We start from the raw sequence: 19858 nt of genomic DNA on the forward strand, positions 1-19858 counted from the left end.
ATATGGCTCCAAAGTTCAAAAAGACGTCCATATTTACCGGGAAAAGTTTACGTACCCGGTCCGAAAGCCTTCCGGGTGGGTGGCATGTTATGAGGCGTGTGTTTGCCATGCGGACATCGATTGACATATTTGACGGGTTGACAAAACCTAATCGTCGTTTACATGACATGTCCTTCTCGAGCAGCCTATCCCGCCCACACGCGGCTACAATGGTTACTTGATTACGGACATGAAGTTTTCTGGGTCCGAGTGCTGCTTAAGGTTTCCGTAGGTTGGTTTCGTAAAAGATTTCCGTAAGATTCCGGATACGGAAATTTGATGTAACCCAACGAGTATGGCCAACTCTTCACGCAAAATGGTCCAGAATGTGCCAATCATTGTGTTAAAAAAAGGATTTTTATGTTTGTTGAAGTCGACGACCTTTTCTTACGGTGCCAAAGCCAACAGAAGATACTGCTAGTTAACTAATAAGCTGCCACTGCTAAGGTACCTCCGTCTGGACGGTCTGGAATCCCTCGGGATGCGTTGCAGACTCGCAAATGCTGACGAGTGATGTCCCAGGCGATCAAAACCGCCGTTGTCGGTTGTCATGTTGCTCCAACAGCTCAGCTCGTCCGGAGCGCTGGTCGTGTAAGGCCCAAACCGGGAATCGGCACAACGAGCGATCGATGACAACGGACCAGCGATCGATAAAAGCGAATTGCCGACCTAGATTTGTAATTCCGGTCTTGTCTCGTTCGGGTGTACCATCCGCACCGGACAGACAGTTCCCATGGGAGGACAGCAAGGCGAGCGACTGTCAGAGGCCTCCACCTTTATTGGTGATGGTGGCCCATAAAGAGTGCGCTAAAAGTTGACCGTCGGTAGCCCAAGGTGGAAAGCATTCCTGCGTTCCTATTTTTATGTTCTGCAGCCCTCGTACCGGTCTGCCCAGAGTGGGAAAAAGCGTACGTACGACGCGCCTTGCATTAGTTGCCAAAGGGGTTTGTCTCGTTGTTGTGCGGCTTGTGACAGCTATTAATTATCCCGTCGTATTTTGTATGCATTCTGGCGTACGTTTCCATTGCTGCGGAGCTTTTTCGTTTGAACCTAAGCGATTGCGGTGGCCACCATTATTGTCCACTCCGAAGCGGAGTGCGTTTAAGGCACGGTGAACTATTCTCCCAGCCGGCGCATTGGGCCAAGAAGGAATGATGATGATTGTTCGTTTCCAGCCAAAAAACACGGGACGAGTTACGGCGGCTTGGCGTGGAAAAATCGGAATCTAAGTTCGCGCGAGCGTAAAATATTGTGCACGTGTTTTTCTTACCAAATGGCGGGGTACAGAGAACAGAAGCATTATTGACCGACAGAGGCACAGCGCTGGAGCTCAAGATACGAAGCAACAAAACTCCAGCAAGAAATGGTCGACAACTTCACTCGCACTGCCATGCGATGCGTTCGATTTCGATTGTACGACACAGTGTTGATGATGCTTCCGGGACATGGTGCCCTCCAGGGAGGGCTCCTCTCTGTGGCATATCTTCGACCGGAGATTCTACTTTTTAATAAATTCAGTTTTGTAATTGAGGCTGAAGATGATACCACCGAAAACGGCCTGCCCTGGTGGTGGACGTGCGTGCTGAAGTTTACCGAAGAAAGGTTGGCCAGTGTGTGCTCAAAAAAGTAAAGTCAATTTATTCCTCACCATCTCGCGACTCCCGGGCACCCGGGAAGGAAGCATCGGAAACGCAAGGTAGAAAATATCTCCGTGCGTACTTGTCGTGCTCGCTGGTGTACGAGCGCAAGAACTAAGTAGACAAAGTTTGTTCGCTGTTTTTTTGCGGCCGTTGTGCCTCCTTTTCGCCGCCGGTCGTCTAGAACGGATCCCGTACGGTACTGCGGGCTTCCGTTGTTGGGTTGTCGCGCCAGTGGTGCTGTAATCCCGGTGGGATTGCAAATAACAAGAATCGACCGAGCAATAATAATGCAGCGCGCGCACTGTGGGACATGGCAGACGGTTTTGTACGGCACCGGAGGACGACGAAGCAAAAAGCAAAAAAAGGAACGTCAAGGAACAAATGCCTATAGAATTTTACAAATAGGAAGCCATACTTCTGACTGCCAACGGAGTGAGCACCTCCCCGATACCTCCGCAATACCTCCGGAGAGCTGGCAATTGAAGTCATTATGTGATATGGTTCGACTATCGTCCAAGTGCTTCGCTCTCTTTGCATACACGAAGCGCTCGGGCTCAATGAAGGTGGCTGCGTGTGTAAGAAGAGGAGCTCCAACAGGAGCCCGGGCTGATCCCGGCCCATCCCGGAACAGAAGCAACCAAACATCCAGCAGGCTTGTAACAGCAAACCGTTGAACACACACCGTACGGTGGGCATGAGTTTGGCTGCGGGCGATATCTTCGAGTTTACAAACTACCCAACAATAAATCGACTCCATTTGCAACAGCCTCAGGTATGCGGTGCCGGCGCACCGAATGCCGTACCAGCGTGACAAACTTCGCGGCCACCCCTCTACCCAACCCCGGCCGTTCGGGAAGTTGAGTGATCTTGAGGGCCTGATTAAGGCAACAGGCCGTGGAGTTTGTACGCTGTACTAAGTGACTTTGAATGGCGCTATTTGAATAATTATTTACAGTCAGACGAAAAGGGACACGATGCGCACACACGGATAATGAATGTAAGGTAAAGGCAGCGTGCAAGAAAATAAGGAACGGGCAGCAAGGTACAACTCTCCCCTCCGCTAGACAACTATCCAACGAAGGCGTACAAATATGGACACGAGTGCTGGAGCCTTGTCGCGCTGATGTAACACACTAGCGTAAGCTTGTCGCAGAAAATTCAGAACAAACGAAAACAACATCGAAAACGGTTATCGATGATGCTCGTGCTGGGCTATTAAAGGTGCATTGGAATTCAGGGAATTAAATTCCTTCCTTGGTCCAACGTTCGCCCACGTAACGAATGGCGGGATTCGTTTATCACTGCTTGCGAAACCGAATGTCCCGAGGGAGAGTGCCGCTTTTTTTCGGGGGGTAAAGCTCTCTTTAAGATATCGATCACGTGACCTAAGATGGCCGAAAATAAGGGGAGACATTTTCGCACAAAATCTTGATGCAATTGATGTGCACGCGCTATTGAAGCTGTCCAACAGTATGTCACAAATCGGAGCAAAACAATGTTTTAAAAACATCTAGCACGTAGAAAGCATTGGCGAAGCAGTACTCGCAATATGCCATGTTTATTTATTTACAACGAAAGGACGACAAACATCAGGTTTGGACAATCGGATCAAAAAGTCCTGCTTCTGCTGTTGCCGAACAATTCCAGTGCAGTCACAAGTCCGGCCAGGCCTTAGTACCTTAGACTCCCATTTTCCAATCCCATTCTACCTACAGCTCCAAACACTAGGCAGGATTGCATTATTTATTGACTTTTGCGTGCGTGCGTCTAGAAGATTGTTCGGATAGGGAGCGTTACCTTTTTTCCTGTGCAAGTTTTGGTGATGGAAAATTGAATTTCGCCCAACCGGTAAGAGCCTATCGCCTCGACATTCCCCTTGTCGGTCATAAAAGAAATTGGTTTCAGATAGAGGGACACGCTTCTTAAAGAAGTGCTGGCGGTCCCGAAGATAGAATCAAACATCCTGTTTACATGGTATTGGTCAATAGAAGACTTGGACTTGTTGAGGGGGGACAAACGGTTGCTGGATTACAGAAAATAGCCAGAAGAGATTAATGCTTGTCACAATATTTGTACAGATTAGTCAACTTCATTTGGAGTTATTTTCGTTTCATTTTGTAGGTTCTGGACAGCTAGCTCCGTGTTTGAAACATAAGTCATGGGTGGGATGTATCGGGTCCTGGAAGCATTTAATCTCGATACGTCAAAAGTTGTTTGGTGCTCTTTTTTCCTGATTGAAAGGTTCTTAGCTAAGTCCAATCAAAGGAGTTGAATTTTTGTCTCGCTTTTTACGAGATATTAAGGACAAAATGGAAGAAATGCTTGTTATACTTGAATATACTTTTAAGTGCCACACACAAAGATGAAAAAATAGTTAATATCAGTATCAGCGAAAAAAACACTAGCAAAGGACAACAGGACACAGGAAGCAAGAACAGGACACCACAGGACGTCACAGCAACATGAACAACATATGAGGTGAGCAAACGGATAGTGAAAAATAGACAAAAACTAAACACAAAATGCGAACCACGAACGTGTATGCAAACTTGAAAGTAAAAAGGTGTATAGTAGAGCTTTGAAATACAAAATTTGCACAAGATGCTGATTATTGTTGGACGATGGTCAAACGGATGGAAAAAAGGGATATAGGTTAACGGTGAACAGACAGAAAAACTCACACACACACATGGAAACACGGTACTTGTAAAAGCGAAACAAACAGGAAGACGAACGAAACCGACTGGTTAAAAGTGGAATGAACACTCACCCATGTTGGGAACATTGGTGAAGAGTTTTGCGAATGTATCGGGGGCTCACGGGAAAAAGAATGAGGTGCGTGTGTGTGTGTGTGTGGACTTGGATGGAGATGGTACCTTAAACGCTATGGGACTTCTTGCTCCCCGCAGTATGGATGGATTCTAATGGGTGCTATTATCAAGGTTGTACAGGGTTTATGTTAAAAAGGGGGTCTCGGTCTTCAGAGATGACCGATGGACCTATTGTTTGCTAATCTTGCTCTCCGCTCCCGTTTGCTTGGCACCGGGTCCCTTTTTATAAAAGTTTCTACCGACCAAAAGGCATCCTATTCGTTTTTATCACGATCTGTTCAATTGCGGACTTGTCGATGCACTCGGAGCCTCTTATACTACACGCACATCCTCTAGAATACGAACCTGGAACGAGAGAGAGAGAGAGAGAAAAACAAACGAATGGTTTATTAGTTATTATTAGAAACACATCAAACGTGAAGGCAAATGTAAAGAGTATGTGCTACATTAGAGAAAAGCAATTGAATAATGTCGGTAGAGCGCACTGACGCACATCACAACCGACGGTCACATTCTACAGCGTAAACGATGCTTGAAGCGATGCTCCCCCTATGCTACGGTAGACCGCAAAATTAACCAACTACAACAATGCGACACTGCCAGAGACTCATTGCTGCGCACCGGAAAGTACATTCCGTGCTCCCGTCAGGTAACGCAACACCCACCAAGCATGACATGTCGCACGATTTCCAATCCCTCCCCGGGACTCATGCCTTGCACACGATGCACACACAGGGATGCTGGTGGTTTAAAGGTAATGCTCCACTAAAAAGGGGAGAAATTGCGATAACGACAAGCCTCCCAGTCGATGGCATAGAATATTGTCTATTGTCTTGCGATAATTGAGTCTAAGGGGTCACCACCACCTTTTGCCATCGTGGCTTGGCGCCCACTGTACAGAGACTCCAAAAGTGAGTCCCCCCACCCGATGCGTCCCCAAAACTGATCGCCCGTCGCCAAAGGAGCGTACACAACAACATTCTTAGCCATTGTGTTTGTTTTCTCGCATGCTCTCCTCGTGGTTTTCCCTGATGACTTCCTGTGTTTGTCCTCGTTTGCTGGACTGCACACACACACACACCAACTTCAGCCCTAAAGTGAGGTTAAGTTGTGAAGTTAAGCACGGATGCCTGGCACTTTCGGTCGAGAGCGAGACTCAGCCACCATACGGGTCTGGTTGGTGACTCCACGGATGCTACACTCTGCATGCTGGGCACTCTGGACTCTGGTGTGTGTACGGTTAATTGGATCGATCTACGCAATAATAAAAAGGCATCGTTTCGGATAGCATTTGGAAAGCGCCGGTTCACCGCAAAACATGGCCATCGTCGTTGTTTGTGCCAACGGAACATAAGGTGACATTCGTACAGGGAAATCAACTCCAAGACACAGCACAACAACAAGCGGCCTCCAACATGGGTCAAGGGAGATAACGGACCCGTACCTAGCAGACATCGACGCATTGATAGAAACGCAAATAATAGGCAATTAGAAGCAGTGGTTCGGGTTTCGAATGAACCATCCCGAAAAAGTCTGGACGATTGTCAAATTCTTTACAATGTCGCATGTCGTTTAGGAAGGAGAGAAACTTCACTGCGATTCTGCGTTGTCGATTTCGCAATTTCTGGTTGACTGGCAGCGGTAACGGATTATGATTTATTAGAATTGAATGACATCTCAACTCAACCCGACGATGTTCCGTAACAATCTCCCAGGGCGGATGTATCCCCCCGGAACCAATATCCAATCCTTTGGCCAACATGGATGCCGTGCAAGACGAAACAATTGCGCCAATGTAAATCCCAGCTTTAAGGGGGGCGACCAACATATCCCATCGCCATTTTTGTATTCATCTTGCACCCTTCTTTTGACTTTGTTGCCTCCGGGGACCTCCGCCGACTCGGTGCGGTTTCTTTGCGCCTTTCGGCCACATTTCTTCTTTTCCCCGAGTTGCGTTTGATTTATCGATTCATACATTCAGAGTTCGACGTTTTAGGGCAGAGGGAAAATTACAATATAATACAATTTATGAAATATGCTTTTCCACTCTCGACGTCCTCCTTCCTGTGCCGGCTTGTTGTGTCTCATGATGCGATGCGGTGGGAACAGGGCTGGTCGTTTTCTTAAATTAGGCATACCTTTGTTGGTGCGCTTTATTTAGCTTTTCAATGGTTGTTTGTTTGGTGTGGTGGCTGTATACGGTGTCGCCGGGCAGCTTCTTACTGCCCGCGTTACATGGCTGCAGTACTGTGTACAGAAAACCGTGTGGAAGAAAGCTGGAAGTTACTTGCGCACATCTCCGGTCCAAGTTTCACATGCCAAGTGCGGTATGGGGCCCGACAAACGATCCGTCCCACCCCACAAGCGCTGGACACAGATCGACCGAACCGGTCGAGGTGATAAATCTTTCCCAAATCCGGAGCCATTGATAGAAATGTCAAAAACAAATGGAGATGCGGCTGGAAATGGTTTCTATCGGCCGCCGAGACGTAGAAAGCAAGCCGGTGAAATGTGAAGATGTGTTTCCCAGCGTTAGCAATTCGTTTGATTAAGTGTGCAAAATTAACGGCTGGATAGGTATCCGTCTAATGCTGGCCCGAGTTCCAAGTGGTTGAAAGTATCCAGGCAAAAAAACGAGGGCGAGAAAGACATCAATAGTGTACTACATCGAGGGTTCCTCGACTTCTTTTTTTTTCTTTCACCAAAACTCACCGAACCCGCAAACGCAACAGCTCAGAACTCATCCGGCTGCTGCTTGCCGTGCCAGTTATTTTCGTAACTGCTCCCCCGGAGCCTAGCCTTTGAAGATTAAAAGCTGGGAAAATGTTTGAAGAGCATCTACTCCACTACTAATCCGCCGCTGTTTGGTGTTGGGATGGGCCGGCCATACCGAGCATGTAAATCCACTCATCAGAAAGAAAAACATCACTCTCGAAACGGCCCGGCACAGTTCGGCGATGATCTTTCATAAAAAAACCCCCCCAGTAAATCCAACTGTGAGACGTCCTGAGGACGTGACACACTGTAAAAGCGTGTTTCGGGCGAATGCGGTTTTTAAGGTACGCAGCATCTAGTTGTCGAACGTCACAGTTCAAACAGCGACCAACACTCTATGAGCTGGTTGAGCTCCAGACCAGCAGAGGAAAATAACGGCGCGAACTACTTCCACAATTCGAAAGGTACCCGCGGTAGAGGTTGGGAAAATATTTTGATGCTGCCAACCGGGCCATGCCTTCATTGGCCCGGCGAGACCATTAAACTTTGACATCCGAGAGCCATAAATAAAGTCCGTGGTGCTAAAGGAGCGCGGAAAACGTGTCATACAGCACCCTCAATTTCGGAATCTGTTCTAGAGCAGGAATAATCCTCCCTCGTCAGATCCCCCGAGGTATATCTGGACGCGGATGCTGACGCCGTGCTCCCGACATGCCTGGAGCACCGTGGTCTGTGTGCCTTGTGCGTACCATGTCAAAAACTACACCGAGAACTTCAGTTGTGGAAACATTTTTTATCCGATTTAAGTTGTTCCGTTCCTTTCATCTCGACAGCTCCCAGAGCGATGGTGGACAAAGTTCAGCCGGGCGCGCATAGAGCAACAGGCCACCACAGAGAGTTCACCGGTTCGGTTCCACTTTTCTATCAAAATAGCTCCCAAAAACATACAACACACACACCACGACTGCCTAACGTTGGAGAAGAGTAAATGATTTTCGTTGCGATCCACAGGGTGCGCTGACGGAGCACGCGGACTCTTGCTAGCCGACGGCCTGGGATATTTGGGCGTCGACGTGAAAATCGCTGCGGTTTTCTTGCGAGATGAAGATATTGCTGTCCGTATTAAAAGGGAAAGATAAAGTATTTGGAGGGTCCTTATTTTTTCGCTCCTGCTTTCTGCAGGTTTTTCTGCAGGTACGAAGTTGCTGGAAGGTCTATCGCGATAGGACGTTCTCACTTACTGCGGGGCTAGCGTACCGCGTCCCGTCCAGAACGGCCCATCCGCCGGTGTGCACCGGGGCACCAGGGTTCCCACCATTCTAAATCCTTTCTATATGCGCAACCGGGAAATCGTTCACTGTCGTCCAGGCCGCGAAACTTTCGTCGTTTATCAGTGCCATGGTGCCCTCCTGTTTTCTATGGTTTCAACTTTCGCACTGGCCATTTCTTCCCACCGTGCAACCGTGGTCAACTAACGCAAAAGATGACCGAAACAGAACTCGGGGAAAAAAAACTTTTCGCCGAGAAGGATGATGTGGCTTTTCCTTAATTTTTTTTCGGTTTCTATCTGATAGCCTGCGAGTTACACAAAGCAGCACGAAAAAAAATCATCTACATGAGCTCGGAGCATCGGAGGTAGAAAACGAACGTCCACCCAAACGGAAGCCAAACTCTATCGGGCTACTAGCGAAGGCGCGCTATTCGTTTCCGAGTTCTGCCATTTTCGGTTGAACTTTCTAATGAAAAGAAGTTTGACAGTAGGATGGATAGAGCGGGCTCTGGTGTTAGGGAAAAAAAAGCACCAGATATCCAACTCTCCTGAGGTGCACATTTTCGGTGGGAGGATGAGGCAGGACTTTTTTTTGTCGTCCCATTTCTCGACTGTCTGCTTCTGGACACATCTCCTCGACCTGCTCGCCAGCGCTCCAACAATCGCGCTTTCTACGGGGTTTTCCGCGAACACTCGCTCGCGCGGGCTCCTATCGGGCAATCGGTATTGACAGTTTAATTAATGTTGGCTCGAAGCTGAAAATTTTTCACCCACGTCCTGCGGCAACCACGTCCCAGGGATGTACGGAGGGGTTGCTGTCAGTGTCACACACAGAGCAGCGTTCTTCACCATCTGAAACGGTGTCCATACGGTTTCGGTCGTCCCTTACAGTACCAAACGGTTCCACAGCCCGTGACGTTAGGTGTCGGTGAGATTTTGACAGTTTTCACCGGCTATCGTGTTTTTTTTTGCTGGTTTTCTTGTTCCCTTCTGTATTTCTGAGCACAAAACTTTCCACCAAACCGTCCAGCGCTATCAGCCGGTAGTTTAGAGCGTGCTGACGAGCTTTTCCTCAATTGCGTTCATTACGGTGTCACTTAGGGAGTCAATTTTCGGAGAAAGTCTTACCGGGCATAGCGTCACTTCCCACCGATTGAACGACGGTCTTCTAAATGACTTACAATCAAAGACATCTTCCAGCAGGGAGGACGGTTTGGGTAGGCCAAACAAAAGGAAAATCGACGGTACAGAAACCGTGCCATTTTCCTACGATATCGCTCATCTTAAGAGGAAAGAGATTAAGAGAAAAAAAAATCCACAGTTTAAGGCGCATCATCAATCCACGATGTTCGTTGTTCTCAATCGAGCCGTCGTTGGACATCCAGCAGGGTAATAACCGCTAATTTCTCTCTCCAACCAGACAATGGTCAAGCGTGAGAGGTAGGCGTGGATCGATTGGGCCAGCAGATCATCATCAACTTCAACCCGTAGTCGGGGAGTAGGGGAGGTCATCAGCAGATAGCCACGAATTAGTCGCCCGGAAATGTGTGTCTGTATACAGAGACGAGCAATGATGATGATCACCTCGGTAAAAACATTGGGAAATCGCCGGCATTGGAGCCGTGCCGTTAGCATAGTTTCCACCGAATTTCCGGCATGTTCCGGCGTGTGGCTACTCTAAACGATGTCGCGAACTGGGGAGGAGGGATGTCATAGTTAATGGGTCACCCGTGGCGAAGCTAGACCCGGTCTGTGCGTGACTAGTCGTCGTTGGTCACCATCGGTAAGGGTGGTCACGATCGAATCGCGATCGTTTAGCATCTTGGTTTCTGTCTCTCTCTCTCTCTCTCTCTCTCCAATTCCCGCTCTGTGACTTTGGCCACCGATTCTTCTACCGTGTTTTCTTCCCGAAAAAGGTGTCTCTTGCTCACTGGACCTAAACGTTCGACCTAATTCTGGATCATGTTCACCACACTCCGCCGGCTGTTGGCCTGTTGGACGTCGGACGTTTGGATCGAATCCTCATAACTAATGGGCCGATTATTGGGGAGGGAAATGATTAATGGAGCCATTTCCATATACAGAACACACACGACTGTGCCGACAACAGTCGATTCAAAGCACACAAGCAAACACACACTCGATCGACAGCGAGTACCCTCCAGCGGTTAAAGCTGCTGTCTCCGGAGGTCAATACCGTTAAGCCCTGGCGCAAATGGCATTCCGGCGCAGCAGAGCACCCTGATGACTTTTCTGGAGGTTGCTGCAGATGTAAACAAACGGTTTCAACTGTCAAAGAGCGTGGGTCATATAGGAAGGGCCCGACCCGATAAAGGTCGACAACAACAAACCGAGCAGTACCGGTACGTGATGGCGTATGGAGGGCGACCCTTTCGGAAGATCTCTCTCTCAGGAAACCTCTCGCGTACGTTCTTCCAAGCGAAGGGTTTTTCCCGAAATAATTTCGAACCTACCGCGCACATCTGGTGTGCCTGTTTACTGGGGAAGGTATTCCGCCGCTTGTCAAGTGTGCGCACGATCGTGTCGGTAACTTGGAACGTATTTTGGGCGAACAACACGAAACACCGTGTACAGTTTTCTCGCGCGACGGAGAAGGCAAATAATTAATTGTCGATCGACGCCACAGAAAACCGACCCCCAGCACCATACGTGCCACATACGTGGCAGGTCGTAAGGGAATCGAGGGTTCGGGCCCGTTTTTCGGGCGTCCCTTTCAGCCGCTCTCCTCCGGTTCGCTTTCCACCCATTTGCGGAGGAAGAATTCATTAGTCCATGATTTATGGGATGCTTTATTATGCCCCATTCGAAAATTAGCGATTCTCCCGGTTGAAGGAAGAGCCTGGCAGGCAGGAAAAAACATAAACCTGACCGAGACCTTCTTGGCGTGCGGGTCAATGGTTTTCTTTTTTTTTTAACGTTTCAAGCCGCACTCGGGATGGATCTATGATAAACGATCGATACATCCCTGGAGAGGGCCCAACCCGCTAACGAGTAGGTTTTCTGGATCTTTGGGTCCTAAAGCTGAACCGTCGGGAGACGTGTGTACACACACACACATACACACAAACGAAGCCAAATTGATTCCTTCAATTTAGTTTTGATGTTTGTTTTGCTGTCCTATTCATGCATTACCATCCAATATCCGAGGAACTCCGCAAGGCGGTTACGAACTATTTACGATTAATTTTCAATTAATTTCACACTTGCGTTTTTTTCTCCTCCCGAAGCCAACGTTCTTGTACTGTTTCTGTTTGTTTAAAGCGGGACAAAATAGAACAAAAACTAGTTTGGTGATCTTTCCATACGCTAGCCACCTAGAGATCCTAAGGAACCCCATTCACCATTGTTCGTCCACTGGTGAGGTTCGTTTGGAAGTTCCATCAGGGAAGCTACGATTCGATATGGCCGCTTCGTTGCGGGACTGTGTGTTATTTAATAGCTTTTTTATGCCCACCAGCCGGATGCCGGATCGATTGATCGATTCGGGCAGTTCCAGCCTGTTCCCAGCTTGTGTTGGCTGTGGCTAACCAATGTTTATTTTTGTATACTTTAAAGACACCCTCTCTTTGTATTGAGCATCAACGGCTGAAAAGCTGAAAACCCTGGTACCGAATCGAATCTGTTCTTCTACATGAGAAAAGGTTCGTAGGTGACCAGATGGTGTCGACAGTTTTCGCTCCCTTTTTAAAAATGGCTATTCTGAACGAGTTTTCGCTCGCTCTCCTTAGCATGCAGAGTTCAGCGTGGCCATTTACTAGAATTTCCATATTTTCCTGGCTCTACACTTTGAACGCGAATCCGAACTCTTGTCGAACGACGAATGAACTTTGCCAATTTAGTTCAAAATCCCAAGATGTCTGGGTCAAAGTTACAATATCTCTTCGGGACTGCCATCGAACCGACAAAAAAAAAAAACTAGGCTTCGATGCTACCTTTGAAACGAACTAATTATAATGCAAAAGACAAATTTCATCGGCAATTTCTTCACTCCTCACCGAAAAGGTTCAATCTCTTTGGTGCCGGTGCTGCGGGTCGTTTGAAAATTACACGGATGAAGTGTGCCTTCCTTCCCAACGGCAACGGCAATGGGAGAACCTTTACTCCCAACTTCATTTCATGCTCCAGTGCAACGGGTGTAACGGGTGTGGCATGGTGTGACGGGTTTTACATTTTTGCCGTTCGTTTTTGTGTTTTTTTTCTCTTCTCTACCATCCGGTAGCTCTTGATTCGGGTATCAGTTTAATCTGTAAGTTTTTGGGCACATTTTTATTGTTGTGTACTTCGGCGTGAAAGGACCTGCCAGTAGAGAGTCTCATGTCATGACGGAAATGATATGGAGAAATGGGCGTTCCAGGTTGGACAGTTGGGGGTTTTTGAGGTTAGTTACGCAGCAGTGGTGGTGGTGTATCATTATTCAAATTAATAACTATGATCCTGGAGACTGGAAGTTTGGAAGACAAACCTCGTGCATGCACTAACCATGTAGGGCGGGCGTAAGCTCACACGCACACGGTTGATCCGCAGGAATCATTATTGCAGGCCAACCCGTTCTGGATAACAATGCCCACCAATGAAAAGGATGCACGCCGTTGGCTTTCTGATCCTCATGAAAGCTATAATCATGTCGTGTGTACCCCAATTTTACTGCGGTACAACAAGTTTTGTTTCCCCAAAAAAAAGTACTTCAAAATGCCAGCTTATTAATGTCACACTTCAGGCATAACACAGTTCTCCTCCGTCAGCGGCATGCCAACCGTTGTAAACAACTGTGTTTGTTTCTCCAACAGTATCCGACATAAATTCCACAACCGCTCGGAAGCCATTAACCGCTCGGATCGTTATTGGAAGTAAATCGAGCGGGGTGTTTGGCTCCCCGCACGGTCTTCAGATGCGCTCATTAAACATATTCTTACGACCATTGAACTCCAGCAGAGGTTGCACCACAACCTCCAAAACAGTCAAAACGGCATCCTCGGTCCATGGTTCATTGAGTTTTGAATTTTATGACCTCAATCGGTTCGGCAACAACCGGCCCGATTACCGAGGAGTGTACGCAGAACATGGAAAACACACACACACACAGAAACGGGTGTGTGGGTGCGTTACAGAAAACCCCCGGCAAGAACTTCTCAGCTCCCCGTGGTCGAATTGTGCCGACAAGGCTTTCCGATTGTCGGAGGCCGACGGAGCCGAAGAAACAAATCGCTACAGACGGAATCTCACCGCGGTCATTAGTTTGCGTGAACATGTCTATATTTAGGTCTTTCGCCCGCTCTCTCCAGGCAAAGAGTTACGGATGATGACAGAATTTAGTTGTTTTCCTGAGCTGACTGAGCGCTGTTGAGCGAACGGAACGTCGTCTTCACCTTCAAAGTGGCATCTGGTGTAAGTAATTAAAGAACTTCCCCGTGTCCCGGAAGCGCAACGAACCGAGGAAACGAAGTTTCTGGGTGTTTTGTGAAATTACAGTTGTGATGCCGATTTTCTTTAAAAAAAAAGGTAAGAAAAACAACAAACACACACAGTTCAAAGAACCTAAAAGCATACGCATTCGTCACGAGAACGGGTATGATTAATTAGTACAATGTTCAGCAACAGAAAGGGGGTGACCGAAGGGTGCTCTCGACCGACTGACCGTCACCCGATTTCGTCATTTTCGTAAAGGGGACTAATTGCCGGAGATGGGTTTATGAACCGTACCGCCGCGATCTTTGTGACTTCCGACATCCCAACAAGCCAGCAAGTCAAGATTGATTTCCCTACAGGTCAGTGTCCATTTTAATTACCCTTCGCCTGGCAGGTAGGTATGGAATGTCCGAATGAGAGTTCTCAAGTTAACATGGCCGTCCAAACGCTACCACCGAATGCGCGTTCAATCAATCGCTCATTTAAAGCCAATCCATCCATCCCGAAGATCGATTGATCGGATTGCTGCCGGTGTGTGTGTGTGTTTGTCGCTGGGGCCTTTTTGCAAAATCAAAGCATCTCCTGCTGATGGGACCTAATGAAGGTAACACAACACACGGTGTACATCAGGATTCATCGAAAATCGAATCTGCTCGTTGCATTGGTAACAGTGGGTGACATTTCTGTGACTGGCAACAAAACTGGCAGATGAATCGCTGCTCACTGTCACCGTGGCCGTAGGCATTGCGCGTTGGTCTAATGCCTAGGTCTTGCCCATCTTGGGCATGCTCCAATGCTTCTTGGGTAGAAGTGCTGGTTTAGGAGCGCAGAAAGACCACTTCTAAGGGATGCGATGTTTATTGCATCCAGAAAAGGGGGTTTGTTTTATGCTCCGTTAGGCGGGATTTTAACCCCTGTTGCTGTTTCTTGTGCTTTGAACCTAAATGGGACCTACTGCTTCTGGTGCTACACTACTGAGAGCTTCACAGGAGTGGCTTTGATGAAGGAGGAGAAGCAGAGTCATAAAAACACCCTGCCTCTCTCTCTCTCTCTGTCTCTCTGCTGATGCGAGGCGAAGAATCGCCCGCATTGACCTGTATTTGCTTGAATGAATGGTCCGCATACCGAACGATCGATCCACGAACGATCGGCAGTCATCTTACGGGCCAGCAGCAGCAGCAACGTTGCGTGTGCATATCGCGGCGTTTTCTTTATTTGCACCCTCTCGCGGGATCGTTTGAGATCGTCCACCGATTGGAAGTGGTGGTCGTGAGAAATTCACGCAGCGCGCTAGCTGAAACTTTCCCAACAACACACCCGACCGATAATCTTTCGGCCCCCGGTCGGGGCTTCACCGTCGGCCGCTTCACAGTCGCTTCCACACAAGAGGTGTCAAATGGTGAGAATTAATAAAAAAAAACGCCAGAAGCAAGCTTGTGTGTTCGATAGTCGAACAGATGGTTTGTGGAGGCAGCGAAACACTCGCACCCACCGGACACACCACTGGACCCTGTGCTCTGGGTCGGCGATGAGCAATGGTGATTCAAAACGTGCTAAATCACTGGAAGTGCCCATTTAGATAAACATATTATTAACATCCGAGCTTTTAAGCCGCTCGGCTACATCTTGAAGGGCCGCATCGGTTGGCCGACCAAATGCGCGCGGTGTTGCTGATTAAATTCGACCAGTCCGGTTGACTGGAGCGCCAATTGAGCGAACCCAACCCAGCGCGCGGCCAGATTTGAGATCGTGGTGGTGTGGTGTGCTCAGCCCACTCGAACCTAATCCTGCCGGCGTGTAGCCGTGGCAACGATAACGAAATTAATGCATAAACGGTCAACAAAACGACCTCATCTTCGGTCAATGCTTACTCCTTCCATTGGCACAGCCAGTGGCGTATAATTAAGTGGCAACTCACGTTGTCACATTATTGGTGCACACACCAAAGATAGTGCCGTAGAATCCGGAAAGACCCATGCAGCGTTTCGATGTACTTTCGCTTTAAACCACACAGTGACATAACAATGTCATCAGTGGAGTATTTTGACAGTTGCGCTCTCCACCCCACCCCGAAACATGGGGCGCCGCACAGTTGGGTCGATTGTTTTGTCGACCATTTTGTATGGTATGGTCTCTCCGGAGTTTCCCTAACGATCTCCCGAGTAAAAGACAATATTTAAATTTTCCAAAGATCGATCCCAAAAATGTTTTATTATGCATTCCGTACTGCTGGTGCTACGGCTGCTGGTGATGATGGTGGTATCGACCCCGTGTACCATACCGAACGAATGCACCCGACATCCGGAGGCCAATCAGCAGCAGTTCCAGCACCAGCAGCAGCAGCAGCAGCAGCAAGCTCCTTCTATGGAGCACTTGTAGACGACTTCCATTCACTGTTGTATATCGTTCGTTTGTCGGGCAAACAATTCACCGCACCGCACACAGCCACTGTTACGGTGGAGTCGCGCCCATGCTACACCACACACACCCCCTGCGTGCCAGATGGCTGGGGTAGCTTGGAATCTTCTGGTTGTCGCAGCAAGAGTCGCCAAGTCGCCAGTAGAGAACGGAATCTCTCCAGGCCTTCTTCGTGCCAGCTATCTAGCTGGCTGTCTTTTTGTGCAGTCCACCGTGTTGCCACTCTTTCCTCAGATCTTCCAACCCCTCCCCCCCCCCGCGCCTTTTCCAAGAGACTTCGAGGTAAACAAATATATTTATCTACGTCGCCCGCATACGATCCTGCTGTCCGACCATCACCACCATTTTTGTACGGTTTCAAATTCCTGTCCGCTGTGGCGCTGTTGTTCCTGTTGCTTTCGCAATCGCGCACTGGTGATGTATATGGTCCTGGGCTGTGTGCTGAGCAGAAGAAGCTGTTCCACAGGACGACACACAGCTGATAGCGTGTGTGTGTGTGTGTGTGTGTGTGTGTGTATGGAGCGGGTCCCCATCTGTCACCCCCACTTGATGCAGTGAGCAAAAGAAGGCAGAGCTACTGTTGGTTCCGATCCGCTGGTACATCGTGTCGGTGCAACGTTTGAATGGTGAAAAAGAAAATGTCGAAGAGCGTTGCGTTGGGAAGAAGTACACCATCGACAGGAGGGTGTTTAGCAGCAAACATACAACAAAAACAGAGCAAGCGAAAAGAGAAGTGAAGCGACAACGCAAATAATAAAAAAAGAGCTGCACACAAAATCACAGTCGACGACAACGACCGGGACCCAATACGCCACAGTTTGCACAAATAGTGCCCAACACACCAGGCACGTCCTGCCACGGAACTGGGATGCGTTATATATGTGTGCGGACGCTTTTAAACGCTGGTGGGGGGAGGGACGGCGATGAAAAAGATCGTTGAAATATTTCATCTTTTGTTGTAGTAAATTTCCTTGCTTCTATCTCTCCAGCATCCCGGTTCCAAACGAAATGGACGTTATGGTCCGGGAGACAGTAGCAAGGCGCCGGACACCGAGAGACGCCTGGCTACATATTGATCCATCGTCGCGTCCAGTGATAAATACTGTACCAGGAGCACCACACGATGGCTTGAGACAAGGAACGCTCCAACGACCAGGACCAGGAGGGTAGCCGTAGTCTTTAGTCCGGAAATCTAGGACAACTCCAATGCAATCAGCAATGGATGGTATAGCAGATTTTCACAACATCTTCCGAATCCTTCCTGCCCAGATTCTACAAAACCCTTCGCTCGGAACCCTTCGAGTTGGAGTGGAAGTGCGGAACCAAAAATCACGAATCCTTCCTCCAACCCCTTCCCTAGTTCTGCTTTTGGAGATGTCGGCTAACGATTTATCTTGATGATTGTTTGCCAGATTGGGGAATCGGATGATCACCCAATTCGGGCGCTGCGATGCGGAAGACGATTGGCAGCTGGTGGCACATCAGTTGGTTCGCTTTTGTTTCCGCCCGAGGCTGCTCTTGCTCTTAGTTCTTGTGTGTTATAGTTTCCTTCTTTTTTTTTTCGTTGGAACAATCGAAATTCAGAACCACCGTGGCGAACCTCCTGCTCTCAGCGTCGTACATCGTGTGCAGACACTGTCGCGCTGTATTGCATTATTATACGATGCAATCAGGAGAGTAAATAGAATTATGGACCAAACCCCATGGTTGAATGAGGAAGCACCGGTTCGAGAAATAAAGTACACCGAACATGTATGGACGATCGCTTCTTTTTTCTCGCTCTCTCTCCCCCAGTTCCAAGTGTTCCAAACATATAGCACCCGGCAGTTTCCTGACGTGTGGAATCTGAATCGCAACTTCACTTTCGTGTTGACAAATGTTTACATTAAATCCAGAACCACTCACATATGATTCCATTATCTCGTAATAATCAATTCTCTCAATCAAATAAATTGTCGCTGAAGTGGGACTCGCCTCGCCACCCTCCCCCCCCAGCAATGCCTGCGCTTGGTGGCCATGTGTGCCACACTTCAACCGACACAGCGTGGGCCGAAACCTGCGCACCCCAGCACTCCCGGACGATCCGATCTGCTAGCCGGTGGAGGAGATCCAGACAGAACTGATTGCCTTCATCTTTGAGTGACGCCAGAAATAAAGTACGCGAATTTCGCATACGTACACACCCACTGGCACACCTCTCGGCGCCCCGAACCGCACACACACACACACACACACACACACACACACACACACTGTTGATGAACTCCGCGCTTGATTAATGAGTGCCATTTTCTACTGCCACCCATTCGGGTGCTTCATGGAAACAGTGCACAGAAAATTATGGCCACAGTAAATGGAAATGGCTGTTACGGTGTTGTTGTTTTTTTCTTTCTTCTGCGTCCTGTCTCGTTTTACTTGCCATCCATTCCAGACTCGTATAAAGTCGTCGCACTAATGGACTGTCGAAGCCGGAGAAATCCGACGACTCGTGCGCTTCTTCGCCCGGGTCGCCCGGATTTGGCGCGTCATGACAGTACCGACGCGCGCACACTCACACACACACGTTCTGGAGCGAGCAAAAATGGAATATTTACATCGTCATCAGCATAAATAAACGAGCCTTCCCGATTGATGTTTGCATCAATCTCGCATCTTCCGGGGCTGCATTGTCTTGGGCCGTGCGGTAATTGAGTTTGGTCCGCCGAAGTTCACCCAAGAAAGAATCGATCGAGCGCTCCACGAGAAACAGAGCAAAGGTAGACGATGCTTTAGGTGATTTGTTGTTGCTCCAGCCTTGGTCTGGTCGTTTTGTATGTTCCCTTCAAAAGAGACCGAAACAAGCCGCCCGGAGGTGCGCAGCGAACATCACCGAGCCCTGTGGGCGTCCGTAGTAGTAGTGCTTGGCTGCTGGATGATCGTGCACCATGTTGGTATGGTGATCGTCTGGCACAGGCAAACACATCACAACTCCACAACGATGAGTTGCATACATACAGAGTGTGGTTTACTCGGTGGCGTGGGCCACTGGCACTAACGAGCCAACCCTACGGCTGCAAGGACTCTTAAAGCTCGTTGCAAGTTGGAAATAAATTTTCATGCATTAAAGCCCTCCTTTTTAGAATACGATTATTAAATGTGCTCATTATCCAGCCGGTAGGGGGATGCTACTTCATTAGCAAACCTTCATTGGTATCCCGCAAAAACCCCGGGAATTGAATTTGGCATTCGTACGCATTCACAGTACCTTCGTGGTCTATTACTCGCCATTGATCATAAATCATCGTTTCGGAACGGTCTCCCTTTTTTTTCGCTCCCTAAATATCTGCATGCTCGCATTATCAACTACTGCACACAACTACTTGCACACGCACACATTAGCACTACTCACAGCGAGATGGTAACAGTTTGCATACACACCTTCAGACTTTCGGAAAAACGGATAATTCATGTGTTTGAATTTTGCGAAAATTTTGACGGAATTCCGCTGACCGGGCGGCGGCGGCCCGCTGATGCTCGCG

The 19858-nt window shown here is 48.5% G+C and overlaps 1 protein-coding gene across 11 annotated transcripts in view; it reads right to left on the reverse strand.

The window, feature by feature from the left end:
* The window catches only part of LOC118503793 (teneurin-m), a 535466-nt gene that overhangs the window by 123200 nt on the left and 392408 nt on the right, over nt 1-19858 (reverse strand). Inside the window, exon 2 of one of the 11 annotated variants that reach the window (XM_036037482.1) lies at nt 4450-4855. The exons of 9 other annotated variants lie outside the window; for them this stretch is intronic. In XM_036037482.1, coding sequence (XP_035893375.1) covers nt 4450-4453 — 4 coding nt within the window. In that variant the 5' untranslated portion in view covers nt 4454-4855. Of the gene's footprint in view, nt 1-4449; nt 4856-19757; nt 19804-19858 lie in introns of those variants that run through there. One more of the 11 variants, XM_036037480.1, reaches the window with a different exon arrangement.

The sequence above is a fragment of the Anopheles stephensi genome, chromosome 2 (genome assembly GCF_013141755.1).
Source record: "Anopheles stephensi strain Indian chromosome 2, UCI_ANSTEP_V1.0, whole genome shotgun sequence".
Taxonomy (NCBI): Eukaryota; Metazoa; Arthropoda; class Insecta; order Diptera; family Culicidae; genus Anopheles; species Anopheles stephensi.